The sequence below is a fragment of the Nomascus leucogenys genome, chromosome 21 (genome assembly GCF_006542625.1).
Source record: "Nomascus leucogenys isolate Asia chromosome 21, Asia_NLE_v1, whole genome shotgun sequence".
NCBI classification, from domain to species: Eukaryota; Metazoa; Chordata; class Mammalia; order Primates; family Hylobatidae; genus Nomascus; species Nomascus leucogenys.
This window is the reverse complement of record NC_044401.1, coordinates 46225120-46253061: the sequence shown is the minus strand read 5'-3', so window position 1 is coordinate 46253061 and position 27942 is coordinate 46225120. Positions and strand designations below refer to the sequence as shown.

The window sequence follows — 27942 nt, the reverse complement described above, 5'->3', positions numbered from 1 at the left end:
AGCTTTCTTCCTAAAATGCCTGGAAAGGCCCCTCAAATGGAAGGCTAGGAAGTGGTTAGGAAGGCGGGCACTCACACACCATAAGAGAACTCTCTAGGGCCGCTGGCTCCTTTGTTTCTTCCTTCTTCACTATCCGGGTTCCTCGTTCCCTTGCGGCGCCCTCCCTCGCCCTCCCTCGCCCTCCCTCGCCCTCCCCCGCCCTCCCTCGCCCTCCCCGCCCTCCCCGCCCTCCCCTCCCCCGCCCTCCCCGCCCTCCCTCCCCCGCCCTCCCCGCCCTCCCCTCCCTCGCCCTCCCCTCCCTCGCCCATCAGCCAGTCGCCCAGTTACCGGCTCCCAGAGGCTCCGCCCCCTTCAGGGACCAGCCGCCCTGACCCAAGATGGCGCCAGACGCTTCGGCTGTGAGGGAAGTGAGCTCACGCTACTCCGGAAGGGAAGGCGGGAAGGGAGCGGGGGCTGGCTGGCTGGCTGTGGGGCTGTGGGGCTGTGGGTGGGGCGGCGGCCGCGGCCCTGGCATTCACGGTTGGGTCTGGAGAGAGCGCGAGAGACTCACCGGCTCCCGGGAACCCAGTCGAGGGCCCGGGCCAGGGGCATAAGAGGAAGTTGCCCCGAGTGGCTCGCCTCTGGCCCTGGGAGAGGCGGCCCCGGGAGCCGGCGTCCCGCCCCCGGCGGCCTCCTTCCCCGACCCTCCACCCGGGCTGCGCGCGCCGGCCCAGGCTGTATCTCTGGGGCTGCGGCGGGAACTGCCCAGAGGGCTTGACTGGACCCACTGCCTGAAGACCGGCGGAGGAGAAGAGGGAGCGCGGCGGGTCAGCCCCGAGGTTAGGCCGCGGGTCCCCTGTGCCTGGCGCTCAGTCCTTTTCCCAGCCGTCTTGGCTACAGAATCTGCGACCTCCCCACACTCCTTCTCTTTTGAGTATGTCACTTAAGTCTTCTCGCCGGATGCTTTTTTCTCCTTGCTTTCGCCGGAAAGGAGAGAGATACATGTGAAGGATATCTGTCCTCGTTGCTTGCCCTGCCCTTTTAAAAGTTTTTCTGTGGGAATGTGTATCTTCCTTTTCTGGACCATTTGACAGTCCCGCCCCAGCCGCCGTGTGATTTATCAACCGGGATCATATTCAGATCAAATCTTGAAAAAAAAGTCACCTACAGAACTACAGAATTGTTCTCTCCCGCTCAAGAAGGGCAAGTGGACTTTGGCGTTAAGATGCAGGGGGGTGAACCAGTGTCCACAATGAAAGTCTCGGAGAGCGAAGGAAAGCTGGAGGGCCTGGCCACAGCGGTGACCCCGAACAAGAACAGCAGCTGTGGAGGTGGAATCAGTAGCAGCAGCAGCAGCAGCAACAGCAGCCGCGGTTGCAGTGCAAAAGGCTGGCAGTACAGGTATGGTCCTTTCTCCAAAATTATTTCCTGAGGTGGAGGTAGGGGTGAATATGCCGGAGGCTGCATCCCGCAATTGTTGAAAGATAAAAGTTTTTTCACTGGCTTCCAGAAGCTACTGATACATCTCGTTTGGATCTGGGACCTCGCCTAAAAGATTTAATCCATTCATTTGTTCATTCAACAGGTATTTATGGAAGGCCTTTTGAGGAATACAGAAATGTATCCCTGAACTTCCTCTACAGTCAGAGAGTTAATGCTTCCTCAGATTTAATTCTATACTCACTTCTGCTTTTGCCTGTGTTGCAATTTATTTACAAGCCAGCTTTCTCTGATAGCCTGCGAGGGCAGGAACTGTTTAACTCAGCTTTCTCGAGAGGCTAGCAAATACTGGTGCTCAAAACTTAACTTGTCCAGAGATTGGAGTAACTGAATCAGAAAAGATTCTTGCTCTGAAGGTATTTGTGACTTGGAAAGGGGAATGTACATAAATAATTGGAATACAAGGACAAAGGTAGAGATCCTAATGCCTCTGATAAACTAAACCTGAGCCTGGAGATGTTCAGTTTGCGTTGCTCAGGCCACTTCAGTGCCCTCTGTGTTGATGAGAAAGTCTACATTTGTTAATTTTCACTAATATGAATGAACAACTTAATATGAATGAACAGGAGGAGAGTCCTGGAGAGGCAACAAGTTTTGTTTTTGTTTTTTAATATATGAAGTGTAGGGAGAAAGAACTATCCAGAACCTTAAGAATGAATGAAACAAACCAGCACATCCCATCGTATTGGAACTAAAGGGATGAATTCTTAAGTTTTGATTGACTCCTATGTGCCTAACTGTAGTTCTTTTTAGCCTTTGTGCTTGTGAAATTTTTGTGAAACTTGGAAGGGGTTAAAGCCAAGATTTTGTGAGGGATATACATTTATCATGAATAATATTCACATGTATGAAATATGCATGACTATATTAGCATAGAGAAGTGAAGTATAGAAGATTATAACTTTTTTTTTTTTTTTTTGAGACAGTGTCTGGCTCTGTCACCCAGGCTGGAGTGTGGTGGCGCGATCTTGGCTCACTACCACCTCCACCTCCTGGGTTCAAGCAATTCTCGTGTCTCAGCCTCCCGAGTAGCTGGGATTACAGGCGTGTGCCACCACACCTGGCTAATTTTTGTATTTTTAGTACAGATGGGGTTTCACCATGTTGGCCAGGCTGGTCTCAAACTCCTGACCTCAAGTGATCAGCCCTCTTCTGCTTCCCAAAGTGCCGGGATTACAGGCTTGAGCCACCGCGCCTGGCCAGAAGATAACTTTTTATTGGTAAGTGACTGTAGGATAAGAAGATATATTCAGTTAGTTTGAGAAGTCTAGGCCCACTTTTGGAATCAGCATGATCTTTTGTGTGTGTGTGACCTGTGACAGGGGCCGCGGGTCCCCTGTCCATGGCGCTTCATCCTGACTCGCTATGGGGCTGTGGGTGGGGCGGCGGCGGCGGCCCTGGCATTCACACTTGGGTCTGGAGAGAGCACAAGAGACCCAAAAATACAAAAATTAACCGGGCATGGTGGTGCGCGCTTGTAGTCCTAGCTACTGGAGAGGCTGATTCAGGAGAATAACTTGAGCCCGGGAGGCGGAGGTTGCAGACTGATCATGTAAGATTATAAATTACTTGGCAGATATATTTTGATAGCATTTAAGGAAGCAAGATAAAGTAGAATTCCTAGTAGTGAGAGGTCAGTCTTTTGATATTCAAACTCTGAAACCCAGCCTCAATTAAATTGAAAAGTGAAACAGACTTAGCACTGGGGAGAGTCATAAAGCCATGCACTTTACTAATTTATGCTTTCATCTGTACCCCCATTATTCCTTAATCCCTTACTTAGGGCATTATTATTATTATTATTTTGAGACAGAGTCTCTGTTGCCCAGGCTGGAGTGCCACTGCACTGTTCTTGGCTCACTGCAATCTCCACCTCCCAGGTTCAAGCGATTCTCATGCCTCAGCCTCCCAAGTAGCTGGGATTATAGGTGCTTGCCACCATGCCCATCTAATTTTTGTATTTTTAGTAGAGATGAGGTTTCGCTATGTTGGTCAGGCTGATTCTGAATTCCTGGCCTCAAGGGATCTCTGCCCCTCTTGGCTTCCCAAAGCGTTGGGATTAGGGTATGAGCCACCACACCTGGCCTTTAGGGCATTATTTAATGGTTATATAATTTTTTATTTTTTAAAACTTTTTGTAGAGATGAGGTCTCACCATATTGCCCAGGCTGGTTTTGAACTTCTGGACTCAAGCAATTCTCCCATCTCAGCCTCCCAAAGTGCTGGGATTACAGGTTTGAGCAACTGCGCCTGGCCATATAATTTTCATACTAGAAGCTGTTGGAAGCACAAATGAGAAAGGTTATTAGGGGAAATGTAACAGAGGAAATGGCAACTGACAATGTAGGGCATTCAAGGAAGATTTGAAAAATTAACATCTAGACTCAGGTATATTACTTCATAGAACAATAATCACAGTCGTAATGACCCTAAGTTGTCCAGGAAAGCACACTCTGTTTAAGAGGCAGAGAACTATATGATATTAGTGGTGAACATTTTAAATAAAATAGCTTAAATTTTTTAAAAAACTGTTCAAGTGTCTGGAAAATTCAGTTATACAGAACTCTTCCCAAATAATGAAGATAATTAAGACATGACTGCATTTACATCCCAACATATATTTTTATTTTAATGTGGCTTGTCCAAAGCTGACCTTCAATGTGGCTCTCAATCTAATTCATCCGTTCGTCCTTTAGGACATTGATAAAGCAGTTTTCCCTATTGTCTAGTATTGCTTCCTCTTCCTGGTTTTTCCCTTGAGACTCAGTCCCTAGACTTTATTTATTTATTTATTTATTTATTTGAGACAGAGTCTTGCTCTTTCGCCCAGGCTGGAGTAAAGTTGCGTGATCTCGGCTCACTGCAACCTCCGCCTCCCGGGTTCAGGCAATTCTCCTGCCTCGGCCTCCTGAGTAGCTGAGATTACAGGCGCCTGCCACCATGACTGGCTAGTTTTTGTATTTTTAGTAGAGATGGGGTTTCACCCTGTTGGCCAGGCTGGTCTCGAACCCCTGACCTCAGGTGATCCACCTGCTCTGGCCTCCTAAAGTGCTAGGATTATAGGTGTGAGCCACCGTGCCTGGCCGTCAGTCCCTAGACTTTAAAAAAACAACAATAACAAAAACCAAACTAATCTTTTCTTCTTGAAAGCAGTTTATACTTACTGCCTCCATTTCCTTCTCATTTATTGCCCACCCCATGGCCATTGGCCCTCTTCTCACCGAAGAATATGAGTGAACTGTGTTTTTAGTATCTTAATCCAAATCCAATTTATTACTCTAAGTATATGCTGTTAGAATTATTTTAATTTTGGCCCGGCACGGTGGCTCACGTCTGTAATCCCAGCACTTTGGGAGGCCAAGGTGGTGGATCACCTGAGGTCAAGAGTTCAAGACCATCCTGGACAACATGGTGAAACCCGTCTCTACTAAAATTACAAAAAAGTTTGTCAGGCACAGTGGTGGGCGCCTGTAATCCTAGCTACTTGGGAGGCTGAAGCAGGAGAATCGCTTGAACCCGCGAGGCGGAGGTTGCAATGAGCTGAGATTACACCACTGCACTCCAGCCTGGATGACAGAGCGAGACTCCATCTCAATAAAAAAAAAAAAAAGAAGGAATTATTTTAAGTCTTTTTTTTTTTTTTTTTTTTTTTGAGACAGAGTCTTTGTCACCTGGGCTGGAGTGCGGTGGCGTGATCTCGGCTCACTGCAACCTCTGCCTCCCGGCTCGAACTCCCGCCCCCCAAAGTTCTGGGATTATAGGCGTGAGCCATCGTGCCTGGCCCACATTTTTATTTTTAAATTGAAACAGGGTCTCGCTATGTTGACCAGGCTGTTCTTGAACTCTTGGCTCAGGCAATCTTCCTGCCTTGGCCTCCGAAAGTGTGCTGGGATTACAGGCCTCAAGCAACGTGACTGGCTCTTTTTACTTTGTAAACCAAAAGTATCTGAGACATGTCTCAACAATTTAGAAAGTTTATTTTTTTCCAAGGTTAAAGGCCTGTGACACAGCCTCAGGAGGTCCTGATGACATGTGCCCAAGGTAGTCGAAGACAGCTTGCTTTATACAGTTTAGGGAGACATATGGATCAATCAAATACATGTAAGATTTACATTGGTTGGATCTGAAAGGGAGGGACAACTTGAGGGTTGGGGGGGGGCTTCCAGGTGATAGGTAGATTTTGACTGGCAGTTGGTTGAAAGAGTTATCAATAGAAAGGAATGTCTGGGTTATGATAAAGGGTTGTGGAGACCTAGGTTTTGTCACGCAGATGAAGCCTCCAAGTAGCAGGCTTTAGAGAGAATAGACTGTAAATGTTTCTTATCAGACTTAAGGTCTGTGTTGAGTGTTGATGTTAATGTTGGAGAGGTATAATGAGATATATTCAACCCCCACTTCCTATTATGGCCTGAACCAGTCTTTCAGGTTAAAATTGAAGGTGCCCTGGCCAAGCAGGGAGTCAATTAAGTTGGTTGTGGGGTGCCTTCAAATGTTATTTTTGGTTTACAACTTTCTTGATGATATTGTTTGCAGCACAACAGTTTTTAATTTTCATGAAGTCTAATGAGTTTTTTCTTCTCTTGTTATAGTTTTGTGTCACATCTAAAAAACCATTGTGAAGTTCAAGATGACAAAGATTTACACCTATGTGTTTGTCTAGGAGTTTTGTTTTAGTGCTTATATTTAGGTTTCTGATGCATTTTTAGTTCATTTTTCTTTATGATCTTTTTTTTTCTTTTGTGAAATATCTACATATGTGTTTTTTATATATTTCCTGTTAGGTCTTAATATTTTTCTTTTTAACATGCTTGATATCTCTTATTAAAATGTCAACATTAAATACCAATATTCCTTTAAAAATATTTTGTTGATATTTCTTTTGAATAGGTAAAGGGATGTGTATATACAATGAAACATTTCCCTTACATACTTTCCCAGCCACTCTTGTTTCCTTCTCTGGAAATGCTGTCTTATACTGATTTCTTGACTATAATTCCAGAGAAATTTATATTAGTTTTTTATTTAATAAACATGTGATGACATGCAATATATTTTAATTTTGTATAAATTCTTTGCTATACTTTCTGCAAAGATTTCACTGGTCCTCAGATTTTAATTTCATTTTTTTTGACATACAGAAAACTTTTAAGTCAGACCTCTTATTCCTCTTTTCCATCCATTTCTAATTATTTCCTTTTTTTTTTTTTTTTTTTTTTTTTGAGATGGAGTCTTGCTCTGTCGCCCAGGTTGGAGTGCAGTGGCGCGATCTCGGCTCACTGCAAGCTCCTCCTTCTCGGTTCACGCCATTCTCCTGCCTCAGCCTCCCAAGTAGCTGGGACTACAGGCACCCACCACCATGCCCGGCTAATTTTTTGTATTTTTGGTAGAGACAGGGTTTCACCATGTTAGCTAGGATGGTCTCGATCTCCTGACCTCGTGACATCCATTTCTAATTATAAAAAGTAATGTTTATAAATACTTGGTTTTGGGTGGCACTGTAGCTCACCCAAAGTGTTGATCCTTAGCACTTTGGGGTGCTGAGGTGGGAGCATCACTTGAGCCCAGCAGTTTGAGACCAGCCTGGGCAACATAGAGAGATCCTGTCTCTACAAAAAATTAAAAAATTAGCCAGGCATGATGGCATGCTTACGCAGGAGGCTGAAGTGGAAGGATTGCTTGAGTTCTAGGCTCCAGTGAGCTGTGATTGTGCCACTGCACTCAAGTCTGGGTGACAGAGCAAGACCCTGTCTCAAAAATAATTAAGTAAATAAATAGTTGTTTTCAGGACGTTTTAAAATAATTTGGTAGTTTTACAATTTAACTTTTTTTTTTTTTCTTTTTTGAGACAAGGTCTCACTCTGTCTCCCAGGGTTGAGTGTAGTGGCTCCATCATAGCTCACTGCAGCCTCGAACTGCTAGGCTCAAGTGATCCTCCTATTCTGCCTCTGGAATAGCTGGGACTACAGATGCACACCACCATGCCCAGCTAATTTTAAAATTTTTTTCTAGAGGCAGGATCTTGCGATGTTGCCCAGGCTCATATTTAACTTTTTAATCTATCTGGAATTTATTTTGAAATACAGTGTGAGATATTGTATCTACTACTGCATTACAAATTACCCCCAAATTTAATATATTAAAACAGCAGCATTTATTATTTCATAGTGTCTTTGGGTCAGGAATCTCAGTGCAGCTTAGCTGGGTCTTCTGGCTGTGAGTCTTTCTTAAGACTGAACTGGGAAGGATCCATTTCCTAGCTTATTCGTGAGACTCTTGGTGCAGTTCAGTTCCTTTTGGCCCATTGGACAAAGAACTCAGTTCCTCATGAGCTGATGGCCAGAGGCCTCCTTTGGTCACTGGCCACATGGGCTTCTTCACAGAGCATGTTACAACTTGGCAGCTTGTTTCTTGAGAGTGAGGAAGTAAGAGGACTAGAGAGTGCTAGCTGGAGAGAAGTTACAGTCTTTTATAACCTAAGCCCTGAGGTGGATTCACATCACTTTTCACTGTTCTTCAGAAGCAAGTCCCACACAAGGGTGTGAGAATACCAGCAGGTGGGGATTATTGGGATTCATGCCAGAAAATGCCTAGACAGTTAATATAATAGACTCAAGATTATAAAGACTAGAGGGGAAAACAGATTTGGGGAGTCAAATTATGTATCTGGTTTTAGGTATGTCCAGCTAAAGTTGCCAGAATGTTTAAGTGTCTTATCTAGCCAGTCCTCAGAGATACGGGGTATTGGAAATGTAGATAATTGTCTTTATATTATCCAGAATGTTTTCACATCTGTTATCACATTTAATCCTCACAACTCTGGAAGAAGATAGAGCATTATTATCTCTATTTTACAGTTGAAGAAAACCTAAGTCTAAATGACAATATAGACTTAGACAATATATTACATGAAGTTATATATTGCATGTAGCTAAGGTTACATAGCTAGTAAGTGGAAGAACTTTTATTTCTAGATAGATATTTACATAGAGGTATTAAAAGTAGATAAACTAAAAGGAATGAATAATTATTGATAATAACTAGTTTGGTACATGGTTGGTTTTATGGTTTACTCATGTTCTAACTTACGTAGCAAATATTTTTGAGTCTCTACTATGTCTGAAGCACTCTGTTATTAATGCCAAATTAATGTGCACCCCCAAAACAATAAAAGAATGAATTCTAAGGCTTATTTTAGGAGGATCATCAAAATAATGAGGAAAAGGAAGGGCGTCAGTGGCATTTACAAAATAATCTCATGATGACCTTTTGAAAAAAAAACATTTTTTTTGAGACAGAGTCTGGCCCTCTTGTGCAGGCTGGAGTGCGGTGGCAGATCTTAGCTCACTGCAACCTCTGCCTCCCAGGTTCAAGTCCAAGCGATTCTCCCGCCTCAGCTTCCCAAGTAGCTGGGATCACAGGCGCTTGCCACCACACCTGGCTGATTTTTGTATTTTTAGTAGAGATGAGGTTTCACCATGTTGGCCAAGCTGGTCTCAAACTCCTGACCTCAAGTGATCCACCCACTTCGGCCTCCCAAAGTGCTAGGATTACAGGCGTGAGCCACTGTGCCCGGCCCTTTTGAAAAATTAAACTTAAGAACTTAATTTATTAGATTAGCCTTGTATTTTCTTGTTTCCAGAGTAATTTATATTCATACGATGTGAGCTTTCTTTACCATTTATAGAGAAGATAGATTTCCCAGTTCTGGGTCTTTCCTTCCTTTTTCATAGTGAATATTCACACTTTATAAAATGTGCATGTTTTCATTATTTTTGTATTCTTCATGTCAGCTCGTAGAGAAATTCACAAATCTGCAAATATGCCACCTGCTTATTAAAATGGGCAGAAGAGAACAAAACAAAAGAGGAACTGAAAGACAAACCAGACTGTTTGATGGGCCTGCTTTTTTTTTAAATTTTGAGCTCCTCGCTAGCTAACCATATTAACAGATAAATCTATTTTCCTCATTAGCAAACAGGTATACTTTTCAGTAAATGTATAAAAGTCTGCAAATGTGTAGTATAGAAATAATTTTTGTGGTCAGGCCACAATAATTTTGTGGTTTCTTCCACTGTCAATACTATTATAAGGAAAAGTGCCTGTTTGCGGATGGGAAAAGGAGATTGGCCTAAATATAAATGAATGTTCATGGTCTTAGAGGTTTTACCTTTTCTTTTGAGTTGATTTGAAGAAAAAGTCATAAATGTCTGCTGTTTTTTTTTTCTCTGCAGGGGTTAAAGGAAAATTGATACATATTTCTATACTCTAGTTTTTGTTTTCTGTATCTGAAATCTGCTATAGATGCTGGTAAAAACAAGAGAAAGATGATTGTAGGCATGTAACTGGAAACTATAAAATATTATTCCAAAATCTAGTTAGAAGTATACCAAGTCTTGAGGACAAGATTTGGTTTATTAATAATGTGCTGTGATTTCTTAGTTTCCTTACATTTTTGCACTACATATCTTTTTTTTTTTTTTTTTTTTTTTTTTTGAGATGGAGTTTTGCTCTTGTTGCCCAAGCTAGAGTGCAATGGCACAATCTTGGCTCGGCACGATCTTGGCTCACCACAACCTCTGCCTCCTGGGTTCAAGTGAATCTCATGCCTCAGTCTCCCGAGTAGCTGGGTCTACAGGCATGCACCACCTGGCTAATTCTTATATTTTTGGTAGAGATGGGGTTCCAACATGTTGGCCAGGCTGGTTTCGAACTCCTGACCTCAGGTGATCTGCCTGCCTAAGCCTCTCAAAGTACTGGGATTACAGGCGTGAGCCACCGCTTCCGGCTTTGTCTACATTTCTAATCATTTGTCGTAGATGGGATACCTAAAAGCAGAATTCTAGGGCCAAAGAGTGCTAACATTTTTAAGACTCTTGGAAGGAGGGAGGACCCCTCTCTTGACTTTATACTTTTTGTCATAGATTAAAATACAGTTAGACTTTATTTTGTTTGCGATTTGAGTATATAGTCTGCGGGTTGAATTTTTTGGGGAGGAAGTGGGCAGGCTACTGAGAATTGCCTCATGGCTTCATAGAAAAATTCTGTTTCTTTCTTCCCATTGCTTAATTCATTCAGCAAATAAACACTTATTATATCCCAGGCTATACACTAGCTGTTGCAAGGAATATCTCTTAATGTCATTAGCCTTTTCCTCAGCTAAGCAAGCCACTCCCCCCTTCATGCTATTTGTTATCCAGAGAATGGACCAAAGTGCTAAGCCTTTTGGGAGGATACTTTTTGCTTAGTTGAAAGTATGGATTTTGACATGTGATTTGCCTGGTGCCTCATATTTACTGACTACAACTTGGGTAAATTCCTGCCTGTAGTTAAGTATCTTAAGGTATCGCTATTTGGCTTTTCTAGGAAAATAGAACCAATAGGTAGATATATAGAGAGAGAGATTATGAGGAATTGGCTCATATGACTGTGGAGCCTGAGAAATCCCGTAGCTCTGTTGTCTACAAGATGGAGAACCTCTTGACATTATTGTCAACCTCTCATGTCACTTCCAGCTGGCTCTGCCCTCATCATTCCATTAAACTGTTACCTCTTGGTTGTAAGTCTAATGAGTCTTCTCAGTCTTTGTCATATGTTACTTTATCAGTAGCACTGAACTTTTCTTTTTTTTTTTTGAGACGGTCTTACTCTGACGCCCAGCCTGGAGTACAGTGGCAGGATCTTGGCTCAGTGCAACCTCCGCCTCACAGGTTCAAGCGACTCTCCTGCCTCAGCCTCCCAAGTAGCTGGGACTATAGGCATGCACCACCACGCCCAGCTAATTTTTGTATTTTTAGTAGAGACAGGGTTTCACCATGTTGGCTAGGCTGGTCTTGAACTCCTGACCTCAAGTGACCCACCCATCTCAGCCTCCCAAAGTGCTGGGATTATAGGCATGAGCCACCGTGCCCAGCCTGAGACAGGGTCTTGCTCTGTTTCCCAGGCTGGAGTGCATTGGCACGATTGCAGCTCACTGCAGCCTCCACTTCCTGGGCTCAAGCAATCCTCCCATCTCAGTGTCCTGAGTTGCTGCGATTACAGGTGTGTGCCACCCTGCCTGGCTAATTTTTAATTTTTTTTGTAGAGACAGGATCTCACTGTGATGCCCAGGCTGGTCTCAAACTCCTGGCTCAAGTGATCCTCCCAAAGTGCTAGGATTACAGGTGTGAGCCAAGGCACCTGTCCACTGAATATTCTTGACCACAGACTTATCTTGAAACACTTTCTCTGGTTTCTGTCTTTTCATACTCCTAGTTTTCTTTCCACTACTCAGTTGCTCCTGATTTCTTCTCTGTATTCCCCTTGCCCTTAAAACTTTTCCTTAGGGATCTCTCTTAGACCCTGTCCCATCTCTTGCCATTTCGTAATACTTCCTGGGTGACCTTATTTACTGCTGTAACTTCAAATACCAGTTACATGCTTATATGCTGATGACTAGCAAGCCCTAATCATGCTGCCTTACCGGGTATCTCCCTGTATAGTCCTGCAGGTTCATTAAATTTAACATGTTAAATTGGAACAAATCCAAAACTTCTCTGTGATCCCTATCTCAGTGAAGGCATTAGTTATCCACCCAGTTGTTCCAGCTGGAAATCTGAGTGTTGCCCTTGTCCTTTCTCTCTCACTTTCATTCTTTCTGTCTCACTTCACATCTCATCAGTCATCAAATCTAGTCATTTCAGCCTTCTCACTCACTACTGAATCCTGTGTATTTGTTTAATGCCTTTTTTATTTGTATGGCAGCTGCAAATGTAGTCCCATTGTGTGTCTTTTCCAGTAGCAGGAACCCATGTTACTGTCTTTTTCTTCAAGGAGATATATTTCTCTTAGATTAGATTATAGATTTAAGATGGAGAGTTATTAGTTATTGCGTTTTTGATTTTCTTATGCTTTTCAATGGTTTTTCAGAGTGCTGTGCTTTAGTAGATATTGAGTAATTGTTTTGAGTTGAAAGGATTTGAAACTGTTTAAAAGGTAGCTTAATTTTAAAAACTTTTATATATCTTAAGTCTGATTAAGAAAGATTAAGAAATAAGTATGTTGCCGGGCACGGTGGCTCACGCCTGTAATCCCAGCACTTTGGGAGGCCGAGGCAGGCGGATCACGAGGTCAGGAGTTCGAGACCAGCCTGACCAACATGGTGAAACCCCGTCTCTACTACAAATAGAAAAAGTAGCCAGGCCTGGTGACACACATGTACCTGTAATCCCAGCTACTCGGGAGGCTGAGGCAAGAGAATCACTTGAACCCAGCAGGTGGAGGTTGTAGTGAGCCAAGATCGCACCACTGCTTTCCAGCCTGGACGACAGAGCAAGACTCCCATCTCAAAAAAAAAAAAAAAAAAAAAAGAAATATGTATGTTATAGTAATGGAGGTTAAAGAATTGAAGGAGTTATTATTAAGATATTTAAGAGAAAATGAGTATCAAACTAAACACAATATGATAAAGCCACTTGGCAAAGTTTAATCAGTTATTTTTATAGACTATCAGCTTCCACTACTAATCCCAATTAAATGTTAACAAGTTTAAAAGATCAGAAATATACCCAGTTTCTTGAGCAGTGAAGTTTTTGGAGGACTGAAGAAGAAATTAACTTTCTCATAGCTTATTTTTTAGTGTATTAGTCTGTTTTGGACCATCACTTCTATTTTATAGAACACAAAATAGTATAATATAATCAGATATGTGGTATGATCCCACTTCAGTAGCTAGATTTTATTCATATTAACAGACACACATTAAAAATATTCTATAAAAATTTGCACATTTTATTTTATTTACTGTTTTTAGAGATGGGGTGGGTCTCCCTATGTTGCCCAGGCTAGTCTCAAACTCCTGGACTCAAGGAATTGTCCCACCTTGGCCTCCCAAATGTTGAGATTACAGGCATGAGGCACTACACCAGGCCCTGAAAATTCATACATTTTAGATAGGAATAAAGCATGAGACTTAGAGGTACTGTATAGTAACTCAATTATAAGACAGTGTGAGAAAACAAAGTGTGAACCAGATGTTCAGTCACGGAGCACTTTTTATGCTGACCACCAGATGGCACAGTTGTTCCACACCAGCTGGTTGCCTTCAATAGTGGCTATTTCTTGGGATACATGGAAAAGGGGAAGAATGAGGGAGGGACATTGCAACCAGCTGTTCCAAAGAATAGGATGTTTTCAAGTTGGTTCTTTGTAACCTGGAGACAGCTGTTTTATATAATAAAGACAGGCCAGTAGTTTACTTATTTGAATTTCTGGTTCTTTTGAAACTGACTTTATGCTACTACCAAATAAACCATGTCAATATCCTTATAGTTTTGTTTTGTTTTTTTCAGAAAGCTAACTCTTTAGATATATGAGTCAACAAAATATTAATAACATTAGAAAATTAAACAGAACATTACTATGATGTGAAATATGCAGATATACTTAGAGCCAGGTGCAGTGGCTCATACCTGTAATCCCAGCACTTTGGGAGGCTGAGGCAGGCTGTTCACCTGAGGCTAGGAGTTTGAGACCAGCCTGGCCAACATGGCGAAACCTCATCTCTACTAAAAATACAAAAATTAGCTGGGCATGGTAGCGGGTGCCTGTAGTCCCAGCTACTTGGCAGGCAGAGGCAGAAGAATCGCGTGAGCCCCAGAGGCAAAGGTTGCAGTGAGCTGAGATCACGCCACTGCACTCCAGCCTAGGCAAAAGAGCGAGACTCTGTCGCAATTAAAAAAAAAAAAATACACGTGGGATCTTTTTAGCGATTGATGTTACTGAAATTGTACACTTTTAAAAATTTGTGGCTCATGCCTGTAATCCCAACACTTTGGGAAGCCAAAGTGGAAAGATCACTTGAGCCCAGGAGTTTGAGGGCAGCCTAGGCAACATAGTGAGACCCCCATCCCCACACAAAAAAAAATTAAAAATTAACTGGGCATGGTCGTATTTTCGTATACTTGCAGCTACTCAGATGCTGAGGTAGGAGGGTCACGAGCTGTTAAATGACTGATATGGATAATTAGATATGACCAAAATGGGGAGTACCTTCAGTAATATGAGAGTAGTGACTAAATAAAGATGATGTATTTTATTTATTGCTTTGAAATAAAAGTTTTGTTTTTCTCAGGTGTAGATAAGTATATATAGGTTTTAAGAAAGTTTTGCCCCATAGTTCACATACATTTGAAGAATATGTACAGTCTTAAAACCAGAGGAATTGAACTGTAATTCAGTTGTGATATTTTTTATTACATGCTAATGGCTATGACTTGACATTTATGTAGTAATGAAAGCTTGGTGTAGAGAACCTAGATTAAGGAGTAATTCCCAAAATGGTGAATTATGAAATATCTTGGCACTTTGAGAAAATATTTAGGTTGTATACTACCTCAAACCTGTTATGGATTGATGCAGAATGTAAGCAAATATTCAGATTATAGAGCAACTGGAGAGAATGGAGAAAGAGTAAGTTTTTCTGTTTTTTTGTTTTTGTTTTTGTTTATGATGGAGTCTCACTCTGCCACCCGGGTTGGAGTGCAGTGGTGCAGTCTTGGCTCACTGTGACCTCTGCCTCCCAAGTTCAAGCGATTCTCCTGCCTCAGCTTCACAAGCTGGGATTACAGGCACGTGCCACCACGCCTGGCAAATGTTTTGTATTTTTAGTTGAGACGGGGTTTCACCATGTTGGCCAGGCTGGTCTCAAACTCCTGACCTCAGGTGATCCACCTGCCCCGGCCTCTAAAAGTGCTGGGATTACAGGCGTGAGCTACCATGCCCAGCCAAGAATAAGTTTTTCAGGAAGCTGAGCTGTGTACTGAGTACCTAAAACAGAGGAGGAACTCTTTAGGGAATTTTTTTGAGACAGAGTCTGGGGCACTGGTTTTCAATGGCCCCAAAGGGCTGCTTAAGCCTGAAGCCTGGGGAAGATAGGGGAGCCAAAGAAAAAATACAGCTTTCTGCTTTTCTAAGCAATGCTTCTCAAAATAACTGAAATAAATAACTTGATTGTGATCTGGGCCGGAAGTGTAAGAACTCTAGCAGAAACCCAAGTGGCTGTATTTCTAGAGAAGAATTCTTTCCTCAAGTTGTGGGCTTTATTTATTATTCTTATGTATTATATGTATTTAATAAAGAGAGACAGGGTCGCATTATGTTGCCCAGGCTGGTTTCGAACTCCTGGGCTGAAGCGATCCTCCTATCTTGATCTCCCAAAGTGTTGGGATTACATGCGTGAGCCACTGCACTCAGCCCTTTTTTTTTTTTTTTTTTTTCCGAGACGGAGTCTCACTCTGTTGCCCAGGCTGGAGTGCAGTGGTGAGATCTCAGCTCAGTGCAACCTCCACCTCCTGGCTTCAAGTGATTCTCCTGCCTCAACCTCCCAGGTAGCTGGGACTACAAGCACACACCACCACGCCTAGCTAATTTTTGTATTTTTAGTAGAGATGGCATTTCGCCATGTTGACCAGGCTGGTCTCAAACTCCTGACTTCAAGTGTTCCTCCTGCCTTGGCCTCCCAAAGTGCTGGGATTACAGGTTCGAGCCACTGTGCCCAATCACCCCATTTATAATATAATACTTATAGTATATTTGTTTTATCTTTATGTAATTTTATATTTGTATAATGATTTTACATTTGGAATATTTATAATATATAATTTATGAGGTATTGTACTTGTTTTGAGGAAATTGATGAAGTCCTATAGATATGAAATTTGGAAGATTAAATGCCTCTGTTGACCTGTACATTTTACTTCTGAATAAAATTTGAGGCATTTATAGAGCATATATGTATCTGCAGCTATTTTGAAAATTGTACCATTATCTTCCTGGGATTTCTTCTAATTTTTACTAACTTTGGCTTTTTCGTTTTGAAACAGTGATCACATGGAAAATGTGTATGGCTATTTAATGAAGTATACCAACCTTGTCACTGGGTGGCAATACAGGTAAGTGTGATTATTTGTGTCACATCAGTCTCTCCTAAGAGACCAGAAATAGGGCCCGATAATTTTATATTTTGATATTACTTTAGACAGAAATAGCTGAGGAACCTTTTAGAGAAGGATTTCCCACAGTTTCTGAAAGTTTGGTGACTTCTTCTTAGAGGGTGGGAAAAGTTGACATCTGTCCAAGTAGCAGCCTCTAAATGCCTCAGATGTTACTATTAAATGAGGATTAGAATCACTTGTTCACCTGGCTTGGGCATTTTATACTTGCAGAAGTTAGGTTCTTAGGGGAAGAGAAATAGGGGTTTGGAGGCAGCAAACACATTTGTGTTAGGTTCCCATCTTGTGCCAGATTCACAGCTTCACTGGGATCTTGGAGAGGTTAAGTAACCAGCCAAGGGTCACACAAGCTGTCAAGAAGCAGGAAAACCAGCTATCTCAAATACTTTGTAGAATTGGTAGTTGTGGGGCAGGCATATTAAACGGGATCAAATTGTCTACCAAGTTCTATTATAGAACAGGCTAACGTAGAATGCCAGACTTCTCCAAACCCAAACATGAATTTTTTTTTTTTTTTGAGACGGAGTCTTGCTCTGTCATCCGGCTGGAGTGCAGTGGCATGATCTCAGCTCACTGCAACCTCTGCCTCCGGGGTTCAAGTGATTCTTCTGTCTCAGCCTCCTGAGTAGCTGGAATTACAGGCATGAGCCACCACAGCCAGCTAATGTTTGTATTTTTAGTAGAGACGGGGTTTCACCATGTTGGTCAGGCTGGTCTCAAATTCCTAACCTCAGGTGATCTACCCGTCTTGGCCTCCCAAAGTGCAGGGATCACAGGTGTGAGCCACCACGCCTGGCCACCCAACATGAATTTTAAAAGTTTAAAACTTTTTAGAGTTACTTTTTATTTTATATTTATTAATTAATTAATTATTTTTGAGACAGGGTCTTGCTCTGTTGCCCAGGCTGGAGTATAGTGGCATGATCTCAGCTCACTGTAACCTCTACCTTGGGCTGAAATCATCCTCCTGCCCCAGCCTCCTAAGTAGCTAGAACTACAGGCATGCACCACCACACCCAGCTAATTTTTGTATTTTTTTTTGTAAAGACAGGGTTTTGCCATGTTGGCCAGACTGGTCTCAAACTCCTGGATTCAAGCGATCTCAACTCATCCAACCCTTCTTAGAGTTACTTTTTTTTTTTTTTTGAGATGGAGTCTCACTCTGTCACCTAGGCTGCAGTGTAGTGGTGCGATCTCAGCTCACCGCAACCTCTGCCTCCAGGGTTCATGTGATTCTCCTGTCTCAGCCTCCCAAATAGCTGGGATTGCAGGTGCACGCCACCTCGCCCAGCTAGTTTTTTGTATTTTAGTAGAGACGGGGTTTCACCGTGTTGCCCAGCCTGGTCTCAAACTCCTGAGCTCAGGCAGTCCACCCACCTTGGCCTCCCAAAGTGCTGGGATTACAGGTGTGTGCCACCACGTCCGGCCTAGCGTTCCTTTTTAAAAAGGGCCAGATGAGGTGACTCACGCCTGTAATCCAAGCACTTTGGGAGGCCGAGGCAGGCGGATCGCCTGAGGTCAGGAGTTCGAGATCAGTCTGACCAACATGGCAAAACTCCATCTCTACGAAAAATACAAAAATTAGCTGGGCATGGTGGTGGGCGCCTGTAATCTCAGGTACTTGGGAGCTGAGGCACGAGAATCGCTTGAACCTGGAAGGCAGAGGTTGCAGTGAGCCAAGGGGGCGCCACTGCACTCCAGCCTGGGCAACAGAGCGTGACTCCATCTCAAAAAAAAAAAAAAAAAATTATTATACTACCTAAATCGGAACTTCTGAAATGTATTTTTGAAAGTAGTTAATCTAGAACCAAATCAGAATATTTTTTTCCAAAGTGTATTAGTATTTCATCAAATTCTTTCCTAGAGTGTATCAGCATTTCATCATTTAGTTTCAAGGTCCTTATGTGTCAGCATCTCCAATTGCAGCTTTTTCATTTTTAAACAGGAGAAGTAATCTTTATTTTTGACTTATTTAATGATACATTCACAAAATCTTTTTTACCCTGTTATTCTTGTTGTACATTTCACTGATTAAATCTTAAATCACAGTGCATATCTTGCCTAGTATATCTTGCCTTAACCTCAGAGCTCCTATTTTGATTTATTTCCGGTGAATTTTAAATAAAAATTTTCACTACCATTTGTCCTTTGGCAGTTTAGCCTCTGTTAATGAATTCTGGGGAAAAATCTGTCTCTGAAAGGATACGGTATCTTTGCTTCCTTTCGTGCATTAACTGATAGGCCTCTTACTTAATAAATGCCTCTCCCTCAGCTGAAGGGTTTATGTCTTTTATTAAACTCATTCAACTTTTTTTTTTTTTTTTTGAGACGGAGTTTTGCTCTTTTTGCCCAGGCTGGAGTGCAGTGGCTCGATCTCAGTGTACTGCAACCCCTACCTCCCAGATTCAAGCAATTTTCCTGCCTCAGCCTCCTGAGTAGCTGGGATTACAGGCATCCACCACCACGCCTGGCTAATTTTGTATTTTTAGTAGAGATGGGGTTTCACCACGTTGGCCAGGCTGATCTCGAACTCCTGACCTCAGGTGATCCGCTCGCCTCTGCCTTCCAAAGTGCTGGGATTACAGGTGTGAGCCACTGAGCCCGGCCTAACTGATTCAATTTTTAGTAGTCTTCACTGCTAGAAAATTCAGTTTAGTGTTTCCAGGTGCCTCTTGAAATGCTTTTAAATTTTATTTTTAAGAGCAAAACCCTGAAATGTGTAAGTGATTGAAGTTTGCTTTGCTTTAGTTTGCTGAGGGAAAATGTTTGCAAATTATGGATTTAAAAAAATCATTACAGGTTTTTTGTTTTAAACAATGAAGCTGGGCTGTTGGAGTACTTTGTGAATGAACAGTCTAGAAATCAGAAACCTAGAGGAACTTTGCAGCTTGCAGGAGCTGTAATATCACCCAGTGATGAGGATTCTCACACCTTCACTGTAAACGCTGCCAGTGGGGAACAATATAAACTCAGAGGTATGACCAAAATATGAGAATTAATACTGTGATTTTCTTCTTTTTTTGAGAAGTTGGTGTCTTACATGCTTTCATATGGGCTTTGGAAATAGAAACTACTGTCATCAGTGATGTAAATACAGTATTCTGAACCTTGGAACTGCTTTGAGAATTTATGAAATCTTTTGTAATAACTGTTTTCAAGTGGGACAATGTGTGTTTGTTTAGGGCTTGCCTCTCTAAAAATCTGTGTAGATGAAACTCTGATTACTGAAAATCTAGAAACATAGACTTTAAATGATATTTTTTATGTATTTCACCCCTTTACTTGGTTTAGTTTACATGCCCTTTTTGCAGTTTTCAGTAACTAATGTACATTATTGGGATTTATTATAATGTCATTCATTAAAATAACGTATAACTTCTGTTAAGATAAATTTAATTTGTGTAGAAGTTTTTTATTTAATAAATACACAAAGTATCATGGTAATCCTAAGTGAGCGTGCTCCTGCAGATCTGAAAGTATTGATTATACATCAAATAATTAAGGGGTTATTTCTTTAAATAAGAACCTATTTTTATGAGTTACAACATGTCAGTCTCTCATCCTCACCTCACTGCATGTAATTTATCCTTTTAATGAAGTGACTACATCCAGCTACTGTGTTCCCTAACAAGATTGGTGCTTTGGCCTCTTTCCTGCCTCCCTCCAGTCAGGGAAGTTTGCTGTAGTGAGAGTAAGTCCAGTATCTGCTTTTCAGTGATCTGATCTTCATGCTGTAGGCGATTAATTGTGTTCCAAAATAAATAAATATAAAATAACTTTTACATTCTTTTAACAGCTACAGATGCAAAAGAGCGACAGCACTGGGTTAGCAGACTTCAGATATGTACGCAACATCATACTGAAGCTATTGGAAAGGTATGTAGATTTATATACAATATTAATACACAAAAATGAGGAAGGAATATTTTTTTATTTTTTGCCTTTTAAGATTGAGATACTATTCACATACTGTAAAATTCACCCTTTTAAAGTATATACGTATAATGCTGTGGTTTTTAGTATATTCACAAGGTGGTTCAACCATTGTAACTTTCTTTTTTTTTTGAGACGGAGTCTCTCTCTGTGGCCCAGGCTAGAGTGCAGTGGTGCAATCTTGTCTCACTGCAACCTCCACCTCCCGGGTTCAAGTGATTTTCCTGTCTCAGCCTCCCAAGTAGCTGGGACTACAGGCACACACCACCACACCCAGCTTATTTTTGTACTTTTAGTAAAGACAGGTTTCTTTACTAAAAAAGTTGTTTCTTTACTAAAAATCTTGGCCAGGCTGGCCTCAAACTCCTGACCTCAAGTGATCTGCCCACCTTGGCTTCCCAAAGTGCTGGAATTACAGGTGTGAGCCACCGCACCCGGCCGCATTGCAGCTTTCTAATTTTAGAACATTGTCATCCCTCTCACACACACACACACACAAAAAATCCGGAGCCACTAGCAGTCACTCCCTGTTCTCTCCTTCCCAATCCCCTAGCAAACTCTATTTTCTATTCCATGGATTTGTCTATTCTGGGCATTTTATGTAAATTGAACCATATAATATGGGGTTTGTTGTATCTGGTGTCTTTCATCGTTTTTAAGGTTCATCCATGTTGTTGCATGTATCAGTACTTTATTCCTTTATTCCTTTTTTAAGACTGAGTAATATTTTATTGTATAGATATACTACTTTTTTTATCCATCAATTGGTGGACATTGGGTTGTTTTCATTTTATAGGCATTATGAATAATGCTTCCATGAACACTTTCAAGTTTTCATAATGAAAACATTCATTATTTTAATGAATGGCATTATAAGTGTTCAAGTTTTTATGTGAACATATGATTTCATTTCTCTAGGGTCTGGGAGCAGAATTGCTGGATCATGTGATAGTTCTGTTTAACTTTTTGAGGAACTGCCAAACTGTTTTCCAAAGCGGCCACACTTTTTTACATTCCCATCAACAATATATGAGAGTTCTAATTTCTGTACATCCTTGCCAACACTTGTTATTGTCCTTTTAAAAAATTATTATGGTTATCTTAGTGGATATGAAGTGGAATCTTATTGTGGTTTTGATTTCATTTTAGTAATGACTAATCATGTTGAGCACCTTTTCATGTGCTTATTGGTTAGTCATTTCTATATCTTCTTTGGAGTGTTTTTAAAAATATTTTTCAAGGTGAAAGGAGAATCTCATTACTTGAAATCTGAGGTTAGAGATGTCTAAAAAGTAATATATGGGCAGCATATTTAAAGGATTTCATACCTAGGTGATAACTTGTCTTTTACTATTTTTTTTTAATCATTCTTCCTGGTGGTTTCCCCCAGAAGTGAATTTTTAAAAACTGTTTGTAATTTCGGCCTAAAACCTAGTCTTCAGGAAATCCAACACAACAGCTTTTCTCATACTGCAAGGTTCTAGTCATTGTCAGCAAGAAAGTACTAGTTCGTATCAAAGGATACTTGGCATGTTACATTAGGAAATGTATTATATTGCTGAGTGCATTTTTTGTGTTAATCATGGTGTTTAAGGCCGGGCGCAGTGGCTCACGCCTATAATCCCAGCACTTCGGGAAGCTGAAGTGGGCAGATCACCTGAGATCAGGAGTTCAAGACCAGCCTGGCCAGCATGGCAAAAGCCTGTCTCTACTAAACATATAAAAATTAGCTGAGCATGGTGGTGCATGCCTGTAATCCCAGCTACTTAGGAGGCTAAGGCAGGGGAATCGCATGAATCTGTGAAGCGGAGGTTGCAGTGAGCCGAGATCATGCCACTGCACTCCAGCCTGGGCGACAGAGTGAGACTCAGTCTCAAAAAGACAAAAGAAAAATTCATGGTGTTTAAAAATCTGAAATTAGAAACTTTTTGTTATTATAATATTTATAAAATGTGAAAGAATATTTTTTGACAGCACAAAGCTGGAAAATAATTTTCTAAATAAATTATCAGTTTACTTTGGGATATGTAAAATGCTTAAACTTTGAGTATCTCAGATTTTATCATCTTTGGAAATGTTCTTATAGTCAATTCTGAAGTTAATTTAATTTTAAACGCTGCTCATTTGTAAATCTTAAGTGTATGGTAGTTTGATGGTTAGAAATCCTAAATTAAAGAAGAAAACAAAGGAATGATTTTCTTTGTCTAACAGAATAATCCTCCTCTGAAGTCACGGAGCTTCTCACTTGCATCTAGTGGTAATTCTCCTATATCACAGAGGAGACCAAGTCAAAATGCCATTTCTTTTTTTAATGTTGGACATTCCAAACTGCAATCAGTGAGCAAAAGAACTAATTTACCTCCAGACCATCTTGTGGAAGTCAGAGAAGTAAGTATGAATTAAAGTCAAGTTAAAATGCACAAAGTGATCTTACCTGCTTGGTTTTGTCACAAAAAAACTTAGAAATCCTCTTTGTGTCTTCAAGGGCCTCATTGTTTCCCATCTAGTATGCTGAGATAATTTTTAAGTCATAAACATTCCCTGAATATATAGAGTGTCCTAAGTTTCCTCATGTCTGTCACGTACTAGGTACATGGCCATTTTTCAAAAGTCAGTATCTTTCAATTCTCAAGTAAAAGTATAGACTCCTTTTATGTAAATTTTATGATCAAAAGGGTAATTAAGCCTAGTGGGAAGGCTATATAGCCAAACAAGTGATTCTTTAAAAAAACAAACTGATATAGGCCAGGCATGATGGCTCAAGCCTGTAATCTCAGCACTTTGGGAAGCCAAGGTGGGAGGATTGCTGGAGCCCAAGAGTTTGAGACCAGCCTGGGCAACAAAGCCAGACCCTGTCTCTAAAAAAAAAATTTTTTTTTTTTAATTTTAGCTGGGGGTGGTGGTGTGCACCTGTAATACCAGCTATTCCAGTGGCTGAGGTGGGAGAACTCCTTAAGCCTGGGAGTTTGAGGTTGCAGTGATTTATGATTGTGCCACAGCACTCCAGCCTGGGTAGCAGAGTGAAACCCTGTCTCAAAAAATAAAAAACAAACAGTGGTGGGGTGCGGTGTCTCATCCCTGTAATTCCAGCACTTTGGGAGGCTGAGACAGGAGGATCGCCTGAGCCCAGGAGTTTGAGACCAGCCTGGGCAACACAGTAAGACCTGTCTCTAAAACAAAACAAAACAAACAAAAAACTTTTATATATATAACTGATATATATATAGAAACTGATATATATATAGAACATTTCAAACATACAGAATCATTAAATCTTTGATGTTGCCTTATATCACCATTTCTTTCTTTTAAACTGTGTACCAAATAATTCTAGTTAATAAAACATGCAGTTTGTTAAGTTCTAAATATTAAGTTCCAAATATATGTATAGAACATATAGAATATATATATTACAGAACACAACAGAATTCTCATATCTGTTTCTGTATTCAATCTACTGTAGTATGTTGTTTTAGTTGAACTACAGGATGAAAATTTGGCCATTCACAGATAATGTGTTTGGAAAAAAGAGGAACATTGTAATAGCCTTTTTAGATAATTGTGGCTATTCTTTGTTTCTAGACCAAAACTTGACAACTGATGGTTTCTTAAATGTTAGATGCAGTGTGGAATCTAATACATATCAGTGAACTTTTTGTATTTTGTTACATGGAAATCCATTGGTCTGTCCTGCACTTTGAATGGATCTTTAACCTATCCATGATTTTGTAACACTGTGCATTCATTAGTCATTTTGGAGATATTAGTTTACAGAGTTATGAAGATCTTGCAAATATTGATCCATTTTATTATTATACAGTGAGTAAAATTCACATTTATTAACATCCCCAGTGTCATCAGAAAAGTATTGGGAAGCTGTCAGATATACCAGATAAGGTTGTCCAAAATTCTGATTTTCATTTTAAAGCTCAAATTTTGTAATTGGTAACAAATACTGTCTTTTTTTTAATTGATAGCCTCATTTTATTCAATCTTGAGAAAATGTCTATCTCATTCCCCAAACCTGAATCTCCATAGTTTCTTTCTGTCATTCTTTCATATCTGAATAGTAGTCCATAGAAAAAAAAAAAAAAACAGCTTATTCACCTTACAAGTCAGTCACAGAAGTGCTTTTTCTCTAGGCAACCTCTGTATATTGGTATGCAACAGAAGTGCTTTATATGTACTTCCCACTTTTTATATAGAGAATTTTTTAAATGTGTACTTGAGTCAAGATGTGGTAAATTTAATGATTTTTACTGCTTTACAAGGACATTCTTCAGTAAATTGGCTTTTTTTTTTTCCTGTGAGTTCATGGCAGGTAAAGAATACAGTGACCACTAGTGGGTTTGGTGTCACTGCCTTTTCACTATCATTCCAGAAGTTTTACCCACCATTGCTTTTATGCCATTAATGCAGATGTCACCACAGTGAAAAAGGCAAATAACTTCTTTGAATTATTATTAAAATAGTTTGACTTCACAGACTCTCTGAAAGGAGTCTCACAGGGGTCTCTGCAGAGCACACTTTGAGAATTACTATTCTAGAATTATCCAGTTCCAAGAGGTTGTGATGCAAAGATATAAATTGGTGTGAGTTTGAAACAAATATTTTAATCAAATCTATGGGTAAATTTAGTGTTAGATTAGGTAGCAGTTTGTAAAAGCAGTTAACTCCTTTTTTTTTTTTTTTTTTTTTTTTTTTGAGACGGACTTTTGCTCTTGTTGCCCAGGCTGGAGTGCAATGGCACGATTTCGGCTCACTGCAACCTCCACCTCCCAGGTTCAAGCGATTCTCCTGCCTCACCCTCCCACGTGGCTGGGATTACAGGCATGCTGCAGGCATCCACCATGCCCAGCTAATGTTGTATTTTTTAAACAGAGACGGGGTTTCTGCATGTTGGCCAGGATGGTTTCAAACCCCAACTCAGGTGATCCACCCACCTCGGCCTCCCAAAGTGCTGGGATTACAGGCGTGAGCCACCGCACCTGGCCTAAAAGCAGTTAATTCTTGTGAGTAGTATCATATTGTCCTTGAAAATGAATTTATTACAAAAGCTTTACTTTATTAAAATCATCTGTTTCCTATTTACTGTTTCTTATTAGTACTACTTATCAGTTCCCTTCCTTTTCAGTCCATGCTTCATGCTGGTACTATGCTATGCCCTGTGAGTAACTCAAATGACCAGTCGAGTAAGTGAGACAGAAACTTAAAACACAAGTGATTAAAATCACGGTTCTAATTTGGTTTTCAGACAAATTATATGCCAACTGAATGATATACTTCTATCACTACGATTGCCATTTCTAGCTACAAAACACAGGTTCACCAACTTTTCAGCTTTCTTGAAATTTTCTTTTTTTTTTAAAGGAACTGGTTTTACAGTGTCAAGGAACCATCACTAAAACAGTTTCACAAATCACTTTTCCATTTCTTTGAATATATTTGATTAGCTAATTTGTTTTGGAGAGAGCCATTACCAACTTTTAACATTTATGCTATAATTATATACTTTGTTTTAAAGCAGACTCTGCAAGTTATATATATATACACACACGCACACACGCACTATATATACTATATATATCTTACTATAGATATATATCTTACTATATTTATATCTTGCAGTCTGCTTTAAAGTATGTGTGTGTATGTGTGTATATATATACACACACACTTTATATAATATGTACATATTTTAGATAGATAGATAGATAGATAGATAGATAGATATAATTAGTCCATATTCACGCTGCTGATAAAGACATACCCGAGACTGGGTAATTTATACAGAAAAAGAGGTTGGATGGACTTACAGTTCCACATGGCTGGAGAGGCCTCAAAATCATGGTGGAAGGCAAGGAGAAGCAAGTCACGTCTTACATGGATGGCAGCAGGCAAAGAGAGAAAACTTGCGCAGGGGAACTCCTCTTTATAAAACCATCAGATCTTGTGAGACTTATTCACTATCAGAAGAACAGCATGGGAAAGACCTGCACTGATGATTCAGTACCTCCCACTGGGTCCCTCCTACAACATGTGGGAATTCAAGATGAGATTTGGGTGGGGACAAAGCCAAACCATATCATTCTGCCCCTGGCCCCTCCCAAATCTCATCTCCTCACATTTCAAAACCAATCATGCCTTCCCAACAGTCCCCCAAAGACTTAACTCATTTCAGCATTAACTCAGAAGTCCACAGTCCAAAGTCTCATCTGAGACAAGGCAAGTCCCTTCTGCCTGTGAGCCTGTAAAATAAAAAGCAAGTTAGCTACTTCCTAGATATAATGGGGGTACAGGCACTGGATAAATACAGCCATTCCAAATGGGAGAAAAAGGCCAAAACAAAGGGGCTACAGGTTCCATGCAAGTCCGAAATCCAGTAGGGCAGTCAACTCTTAAAGCTCTAAAACGATCCCCTTTGACTCCATGTCTCACATCCAGGTCACGCTGATGCAAGAGGTGGGTTCCCATGGTCTTGAGCAGCTCCGCCCCTGTGGCTTTGCAGGTCACAGCCTCCCTCCTGGCTGCTTTCATGGGCTGGCATTGAGTGTCTGTGGCTTTTGCAGGCACATGGTACAAGCTGTCAGTGGATCTACCATTCTGAGTTTTGGAGGACAGCGGCCCTCTTCTCACAGCTCCACTCGGTGGTGCCCCAGTAGGGACTCTGTGTGGGGGCTCTGACCCCACATTTCCCTTCCACACTGCCCTAGCAGAGGTTCTCCATGACAGCCCCGCTCCTGCAGCAGACCTCTGCCTAGGCATCCAGGTGTTTCCATACATCCTCTGAAATCTAGGCAGAGGTTCCCAAACCCCAATTTCTTGACTTCTGTGCACTAGCAGGCTCAACACCACATGGAAGCTGCCAAGGCCTGAGGCACCTGAAGCCTCCGAGGCCACAAACGAGCTCTACATTGACCCCTTTCAGCCACGGCTGGAGCACTTGGGACACAGGGCACCAAGTCTCTAAGCTGCACACAGCATGAGGACCCTGGGCCTGGCCCATGAAACCACTTTTTTCTGCTAGGCCTCCGGGCCTATGATGAGAGGGGTTGCCAAGAAGACTTCTGGCATGCCCTGGAGACATTTTCCCCATTGTCTTGGGGGTTAACATTTGGCTTCTAGTTACTTATGCAAATTTCTGCAGCCAGCTTGAATTTTTCCTCAGAAAATGGGGTTTTCTTTTCTATTGTGTCATCAGGCTGCAAATTTTCCAAACTTTTATGCTCTACTTCCCTTATAAAAATGAATGCCTTTAACAACACCCAAGTTACCTCTTGAATGCTTTGCTGCTTAGAAATTTCTTCCACCAGATACTTAAATCATCTCTCTCAAGTTCAAAGTTTCACAAATCTCTAGGGCAGGGGCAAAATGCCACCAGTCTTTTTGCTAAAACCTAACAAGAGTCACCTTTGCTCCAGTTCCCAACAAGCTCCTCAATTCCATCTGAGATCACCTCAGCCTGGACATTGTTGTCCATATTGCTATCAGCATTTTGGGCAAAGCCATTCAACAAGTCTCTAGGGAGTTCCAAACTTTCCCA

General features: G+C 41.1%; 1 protein-coding gene across 1 annotated transcript in view; it reads left to right on the top strand.

Annotated features, from left to right (window-relative positions):
* Positions 1–372: 372 nt before the first annotated feature.
* The window catches only part of OSBPL11 (oxysterol binding protein like 11), a 70871-nt gene continuing 43301 nt past the window's right edge, over positions 373–27942 (top strand). Inside the window, exons 1-5 of the mRNA XM_003275556.4 lie at positions 373–1380; positions 16338–16406; positions 19266–19441; positions 20263–20342; positions 22611–22787. Coding sequence (XP_003275604.1) covers positions 1205–1380; positions 16338–16406; positions 19266–19441; positions 20263–20342; positions 22611–22787 — 678 coding nt within the window. The 5' untranslated portion in view covers positions 373–1204. The remainder of the gene's footprint in view (positions 1381–16337; positions 16407–19265; positions 19442–20262; positions 20343–22610; positions 22788–27942) is intronic.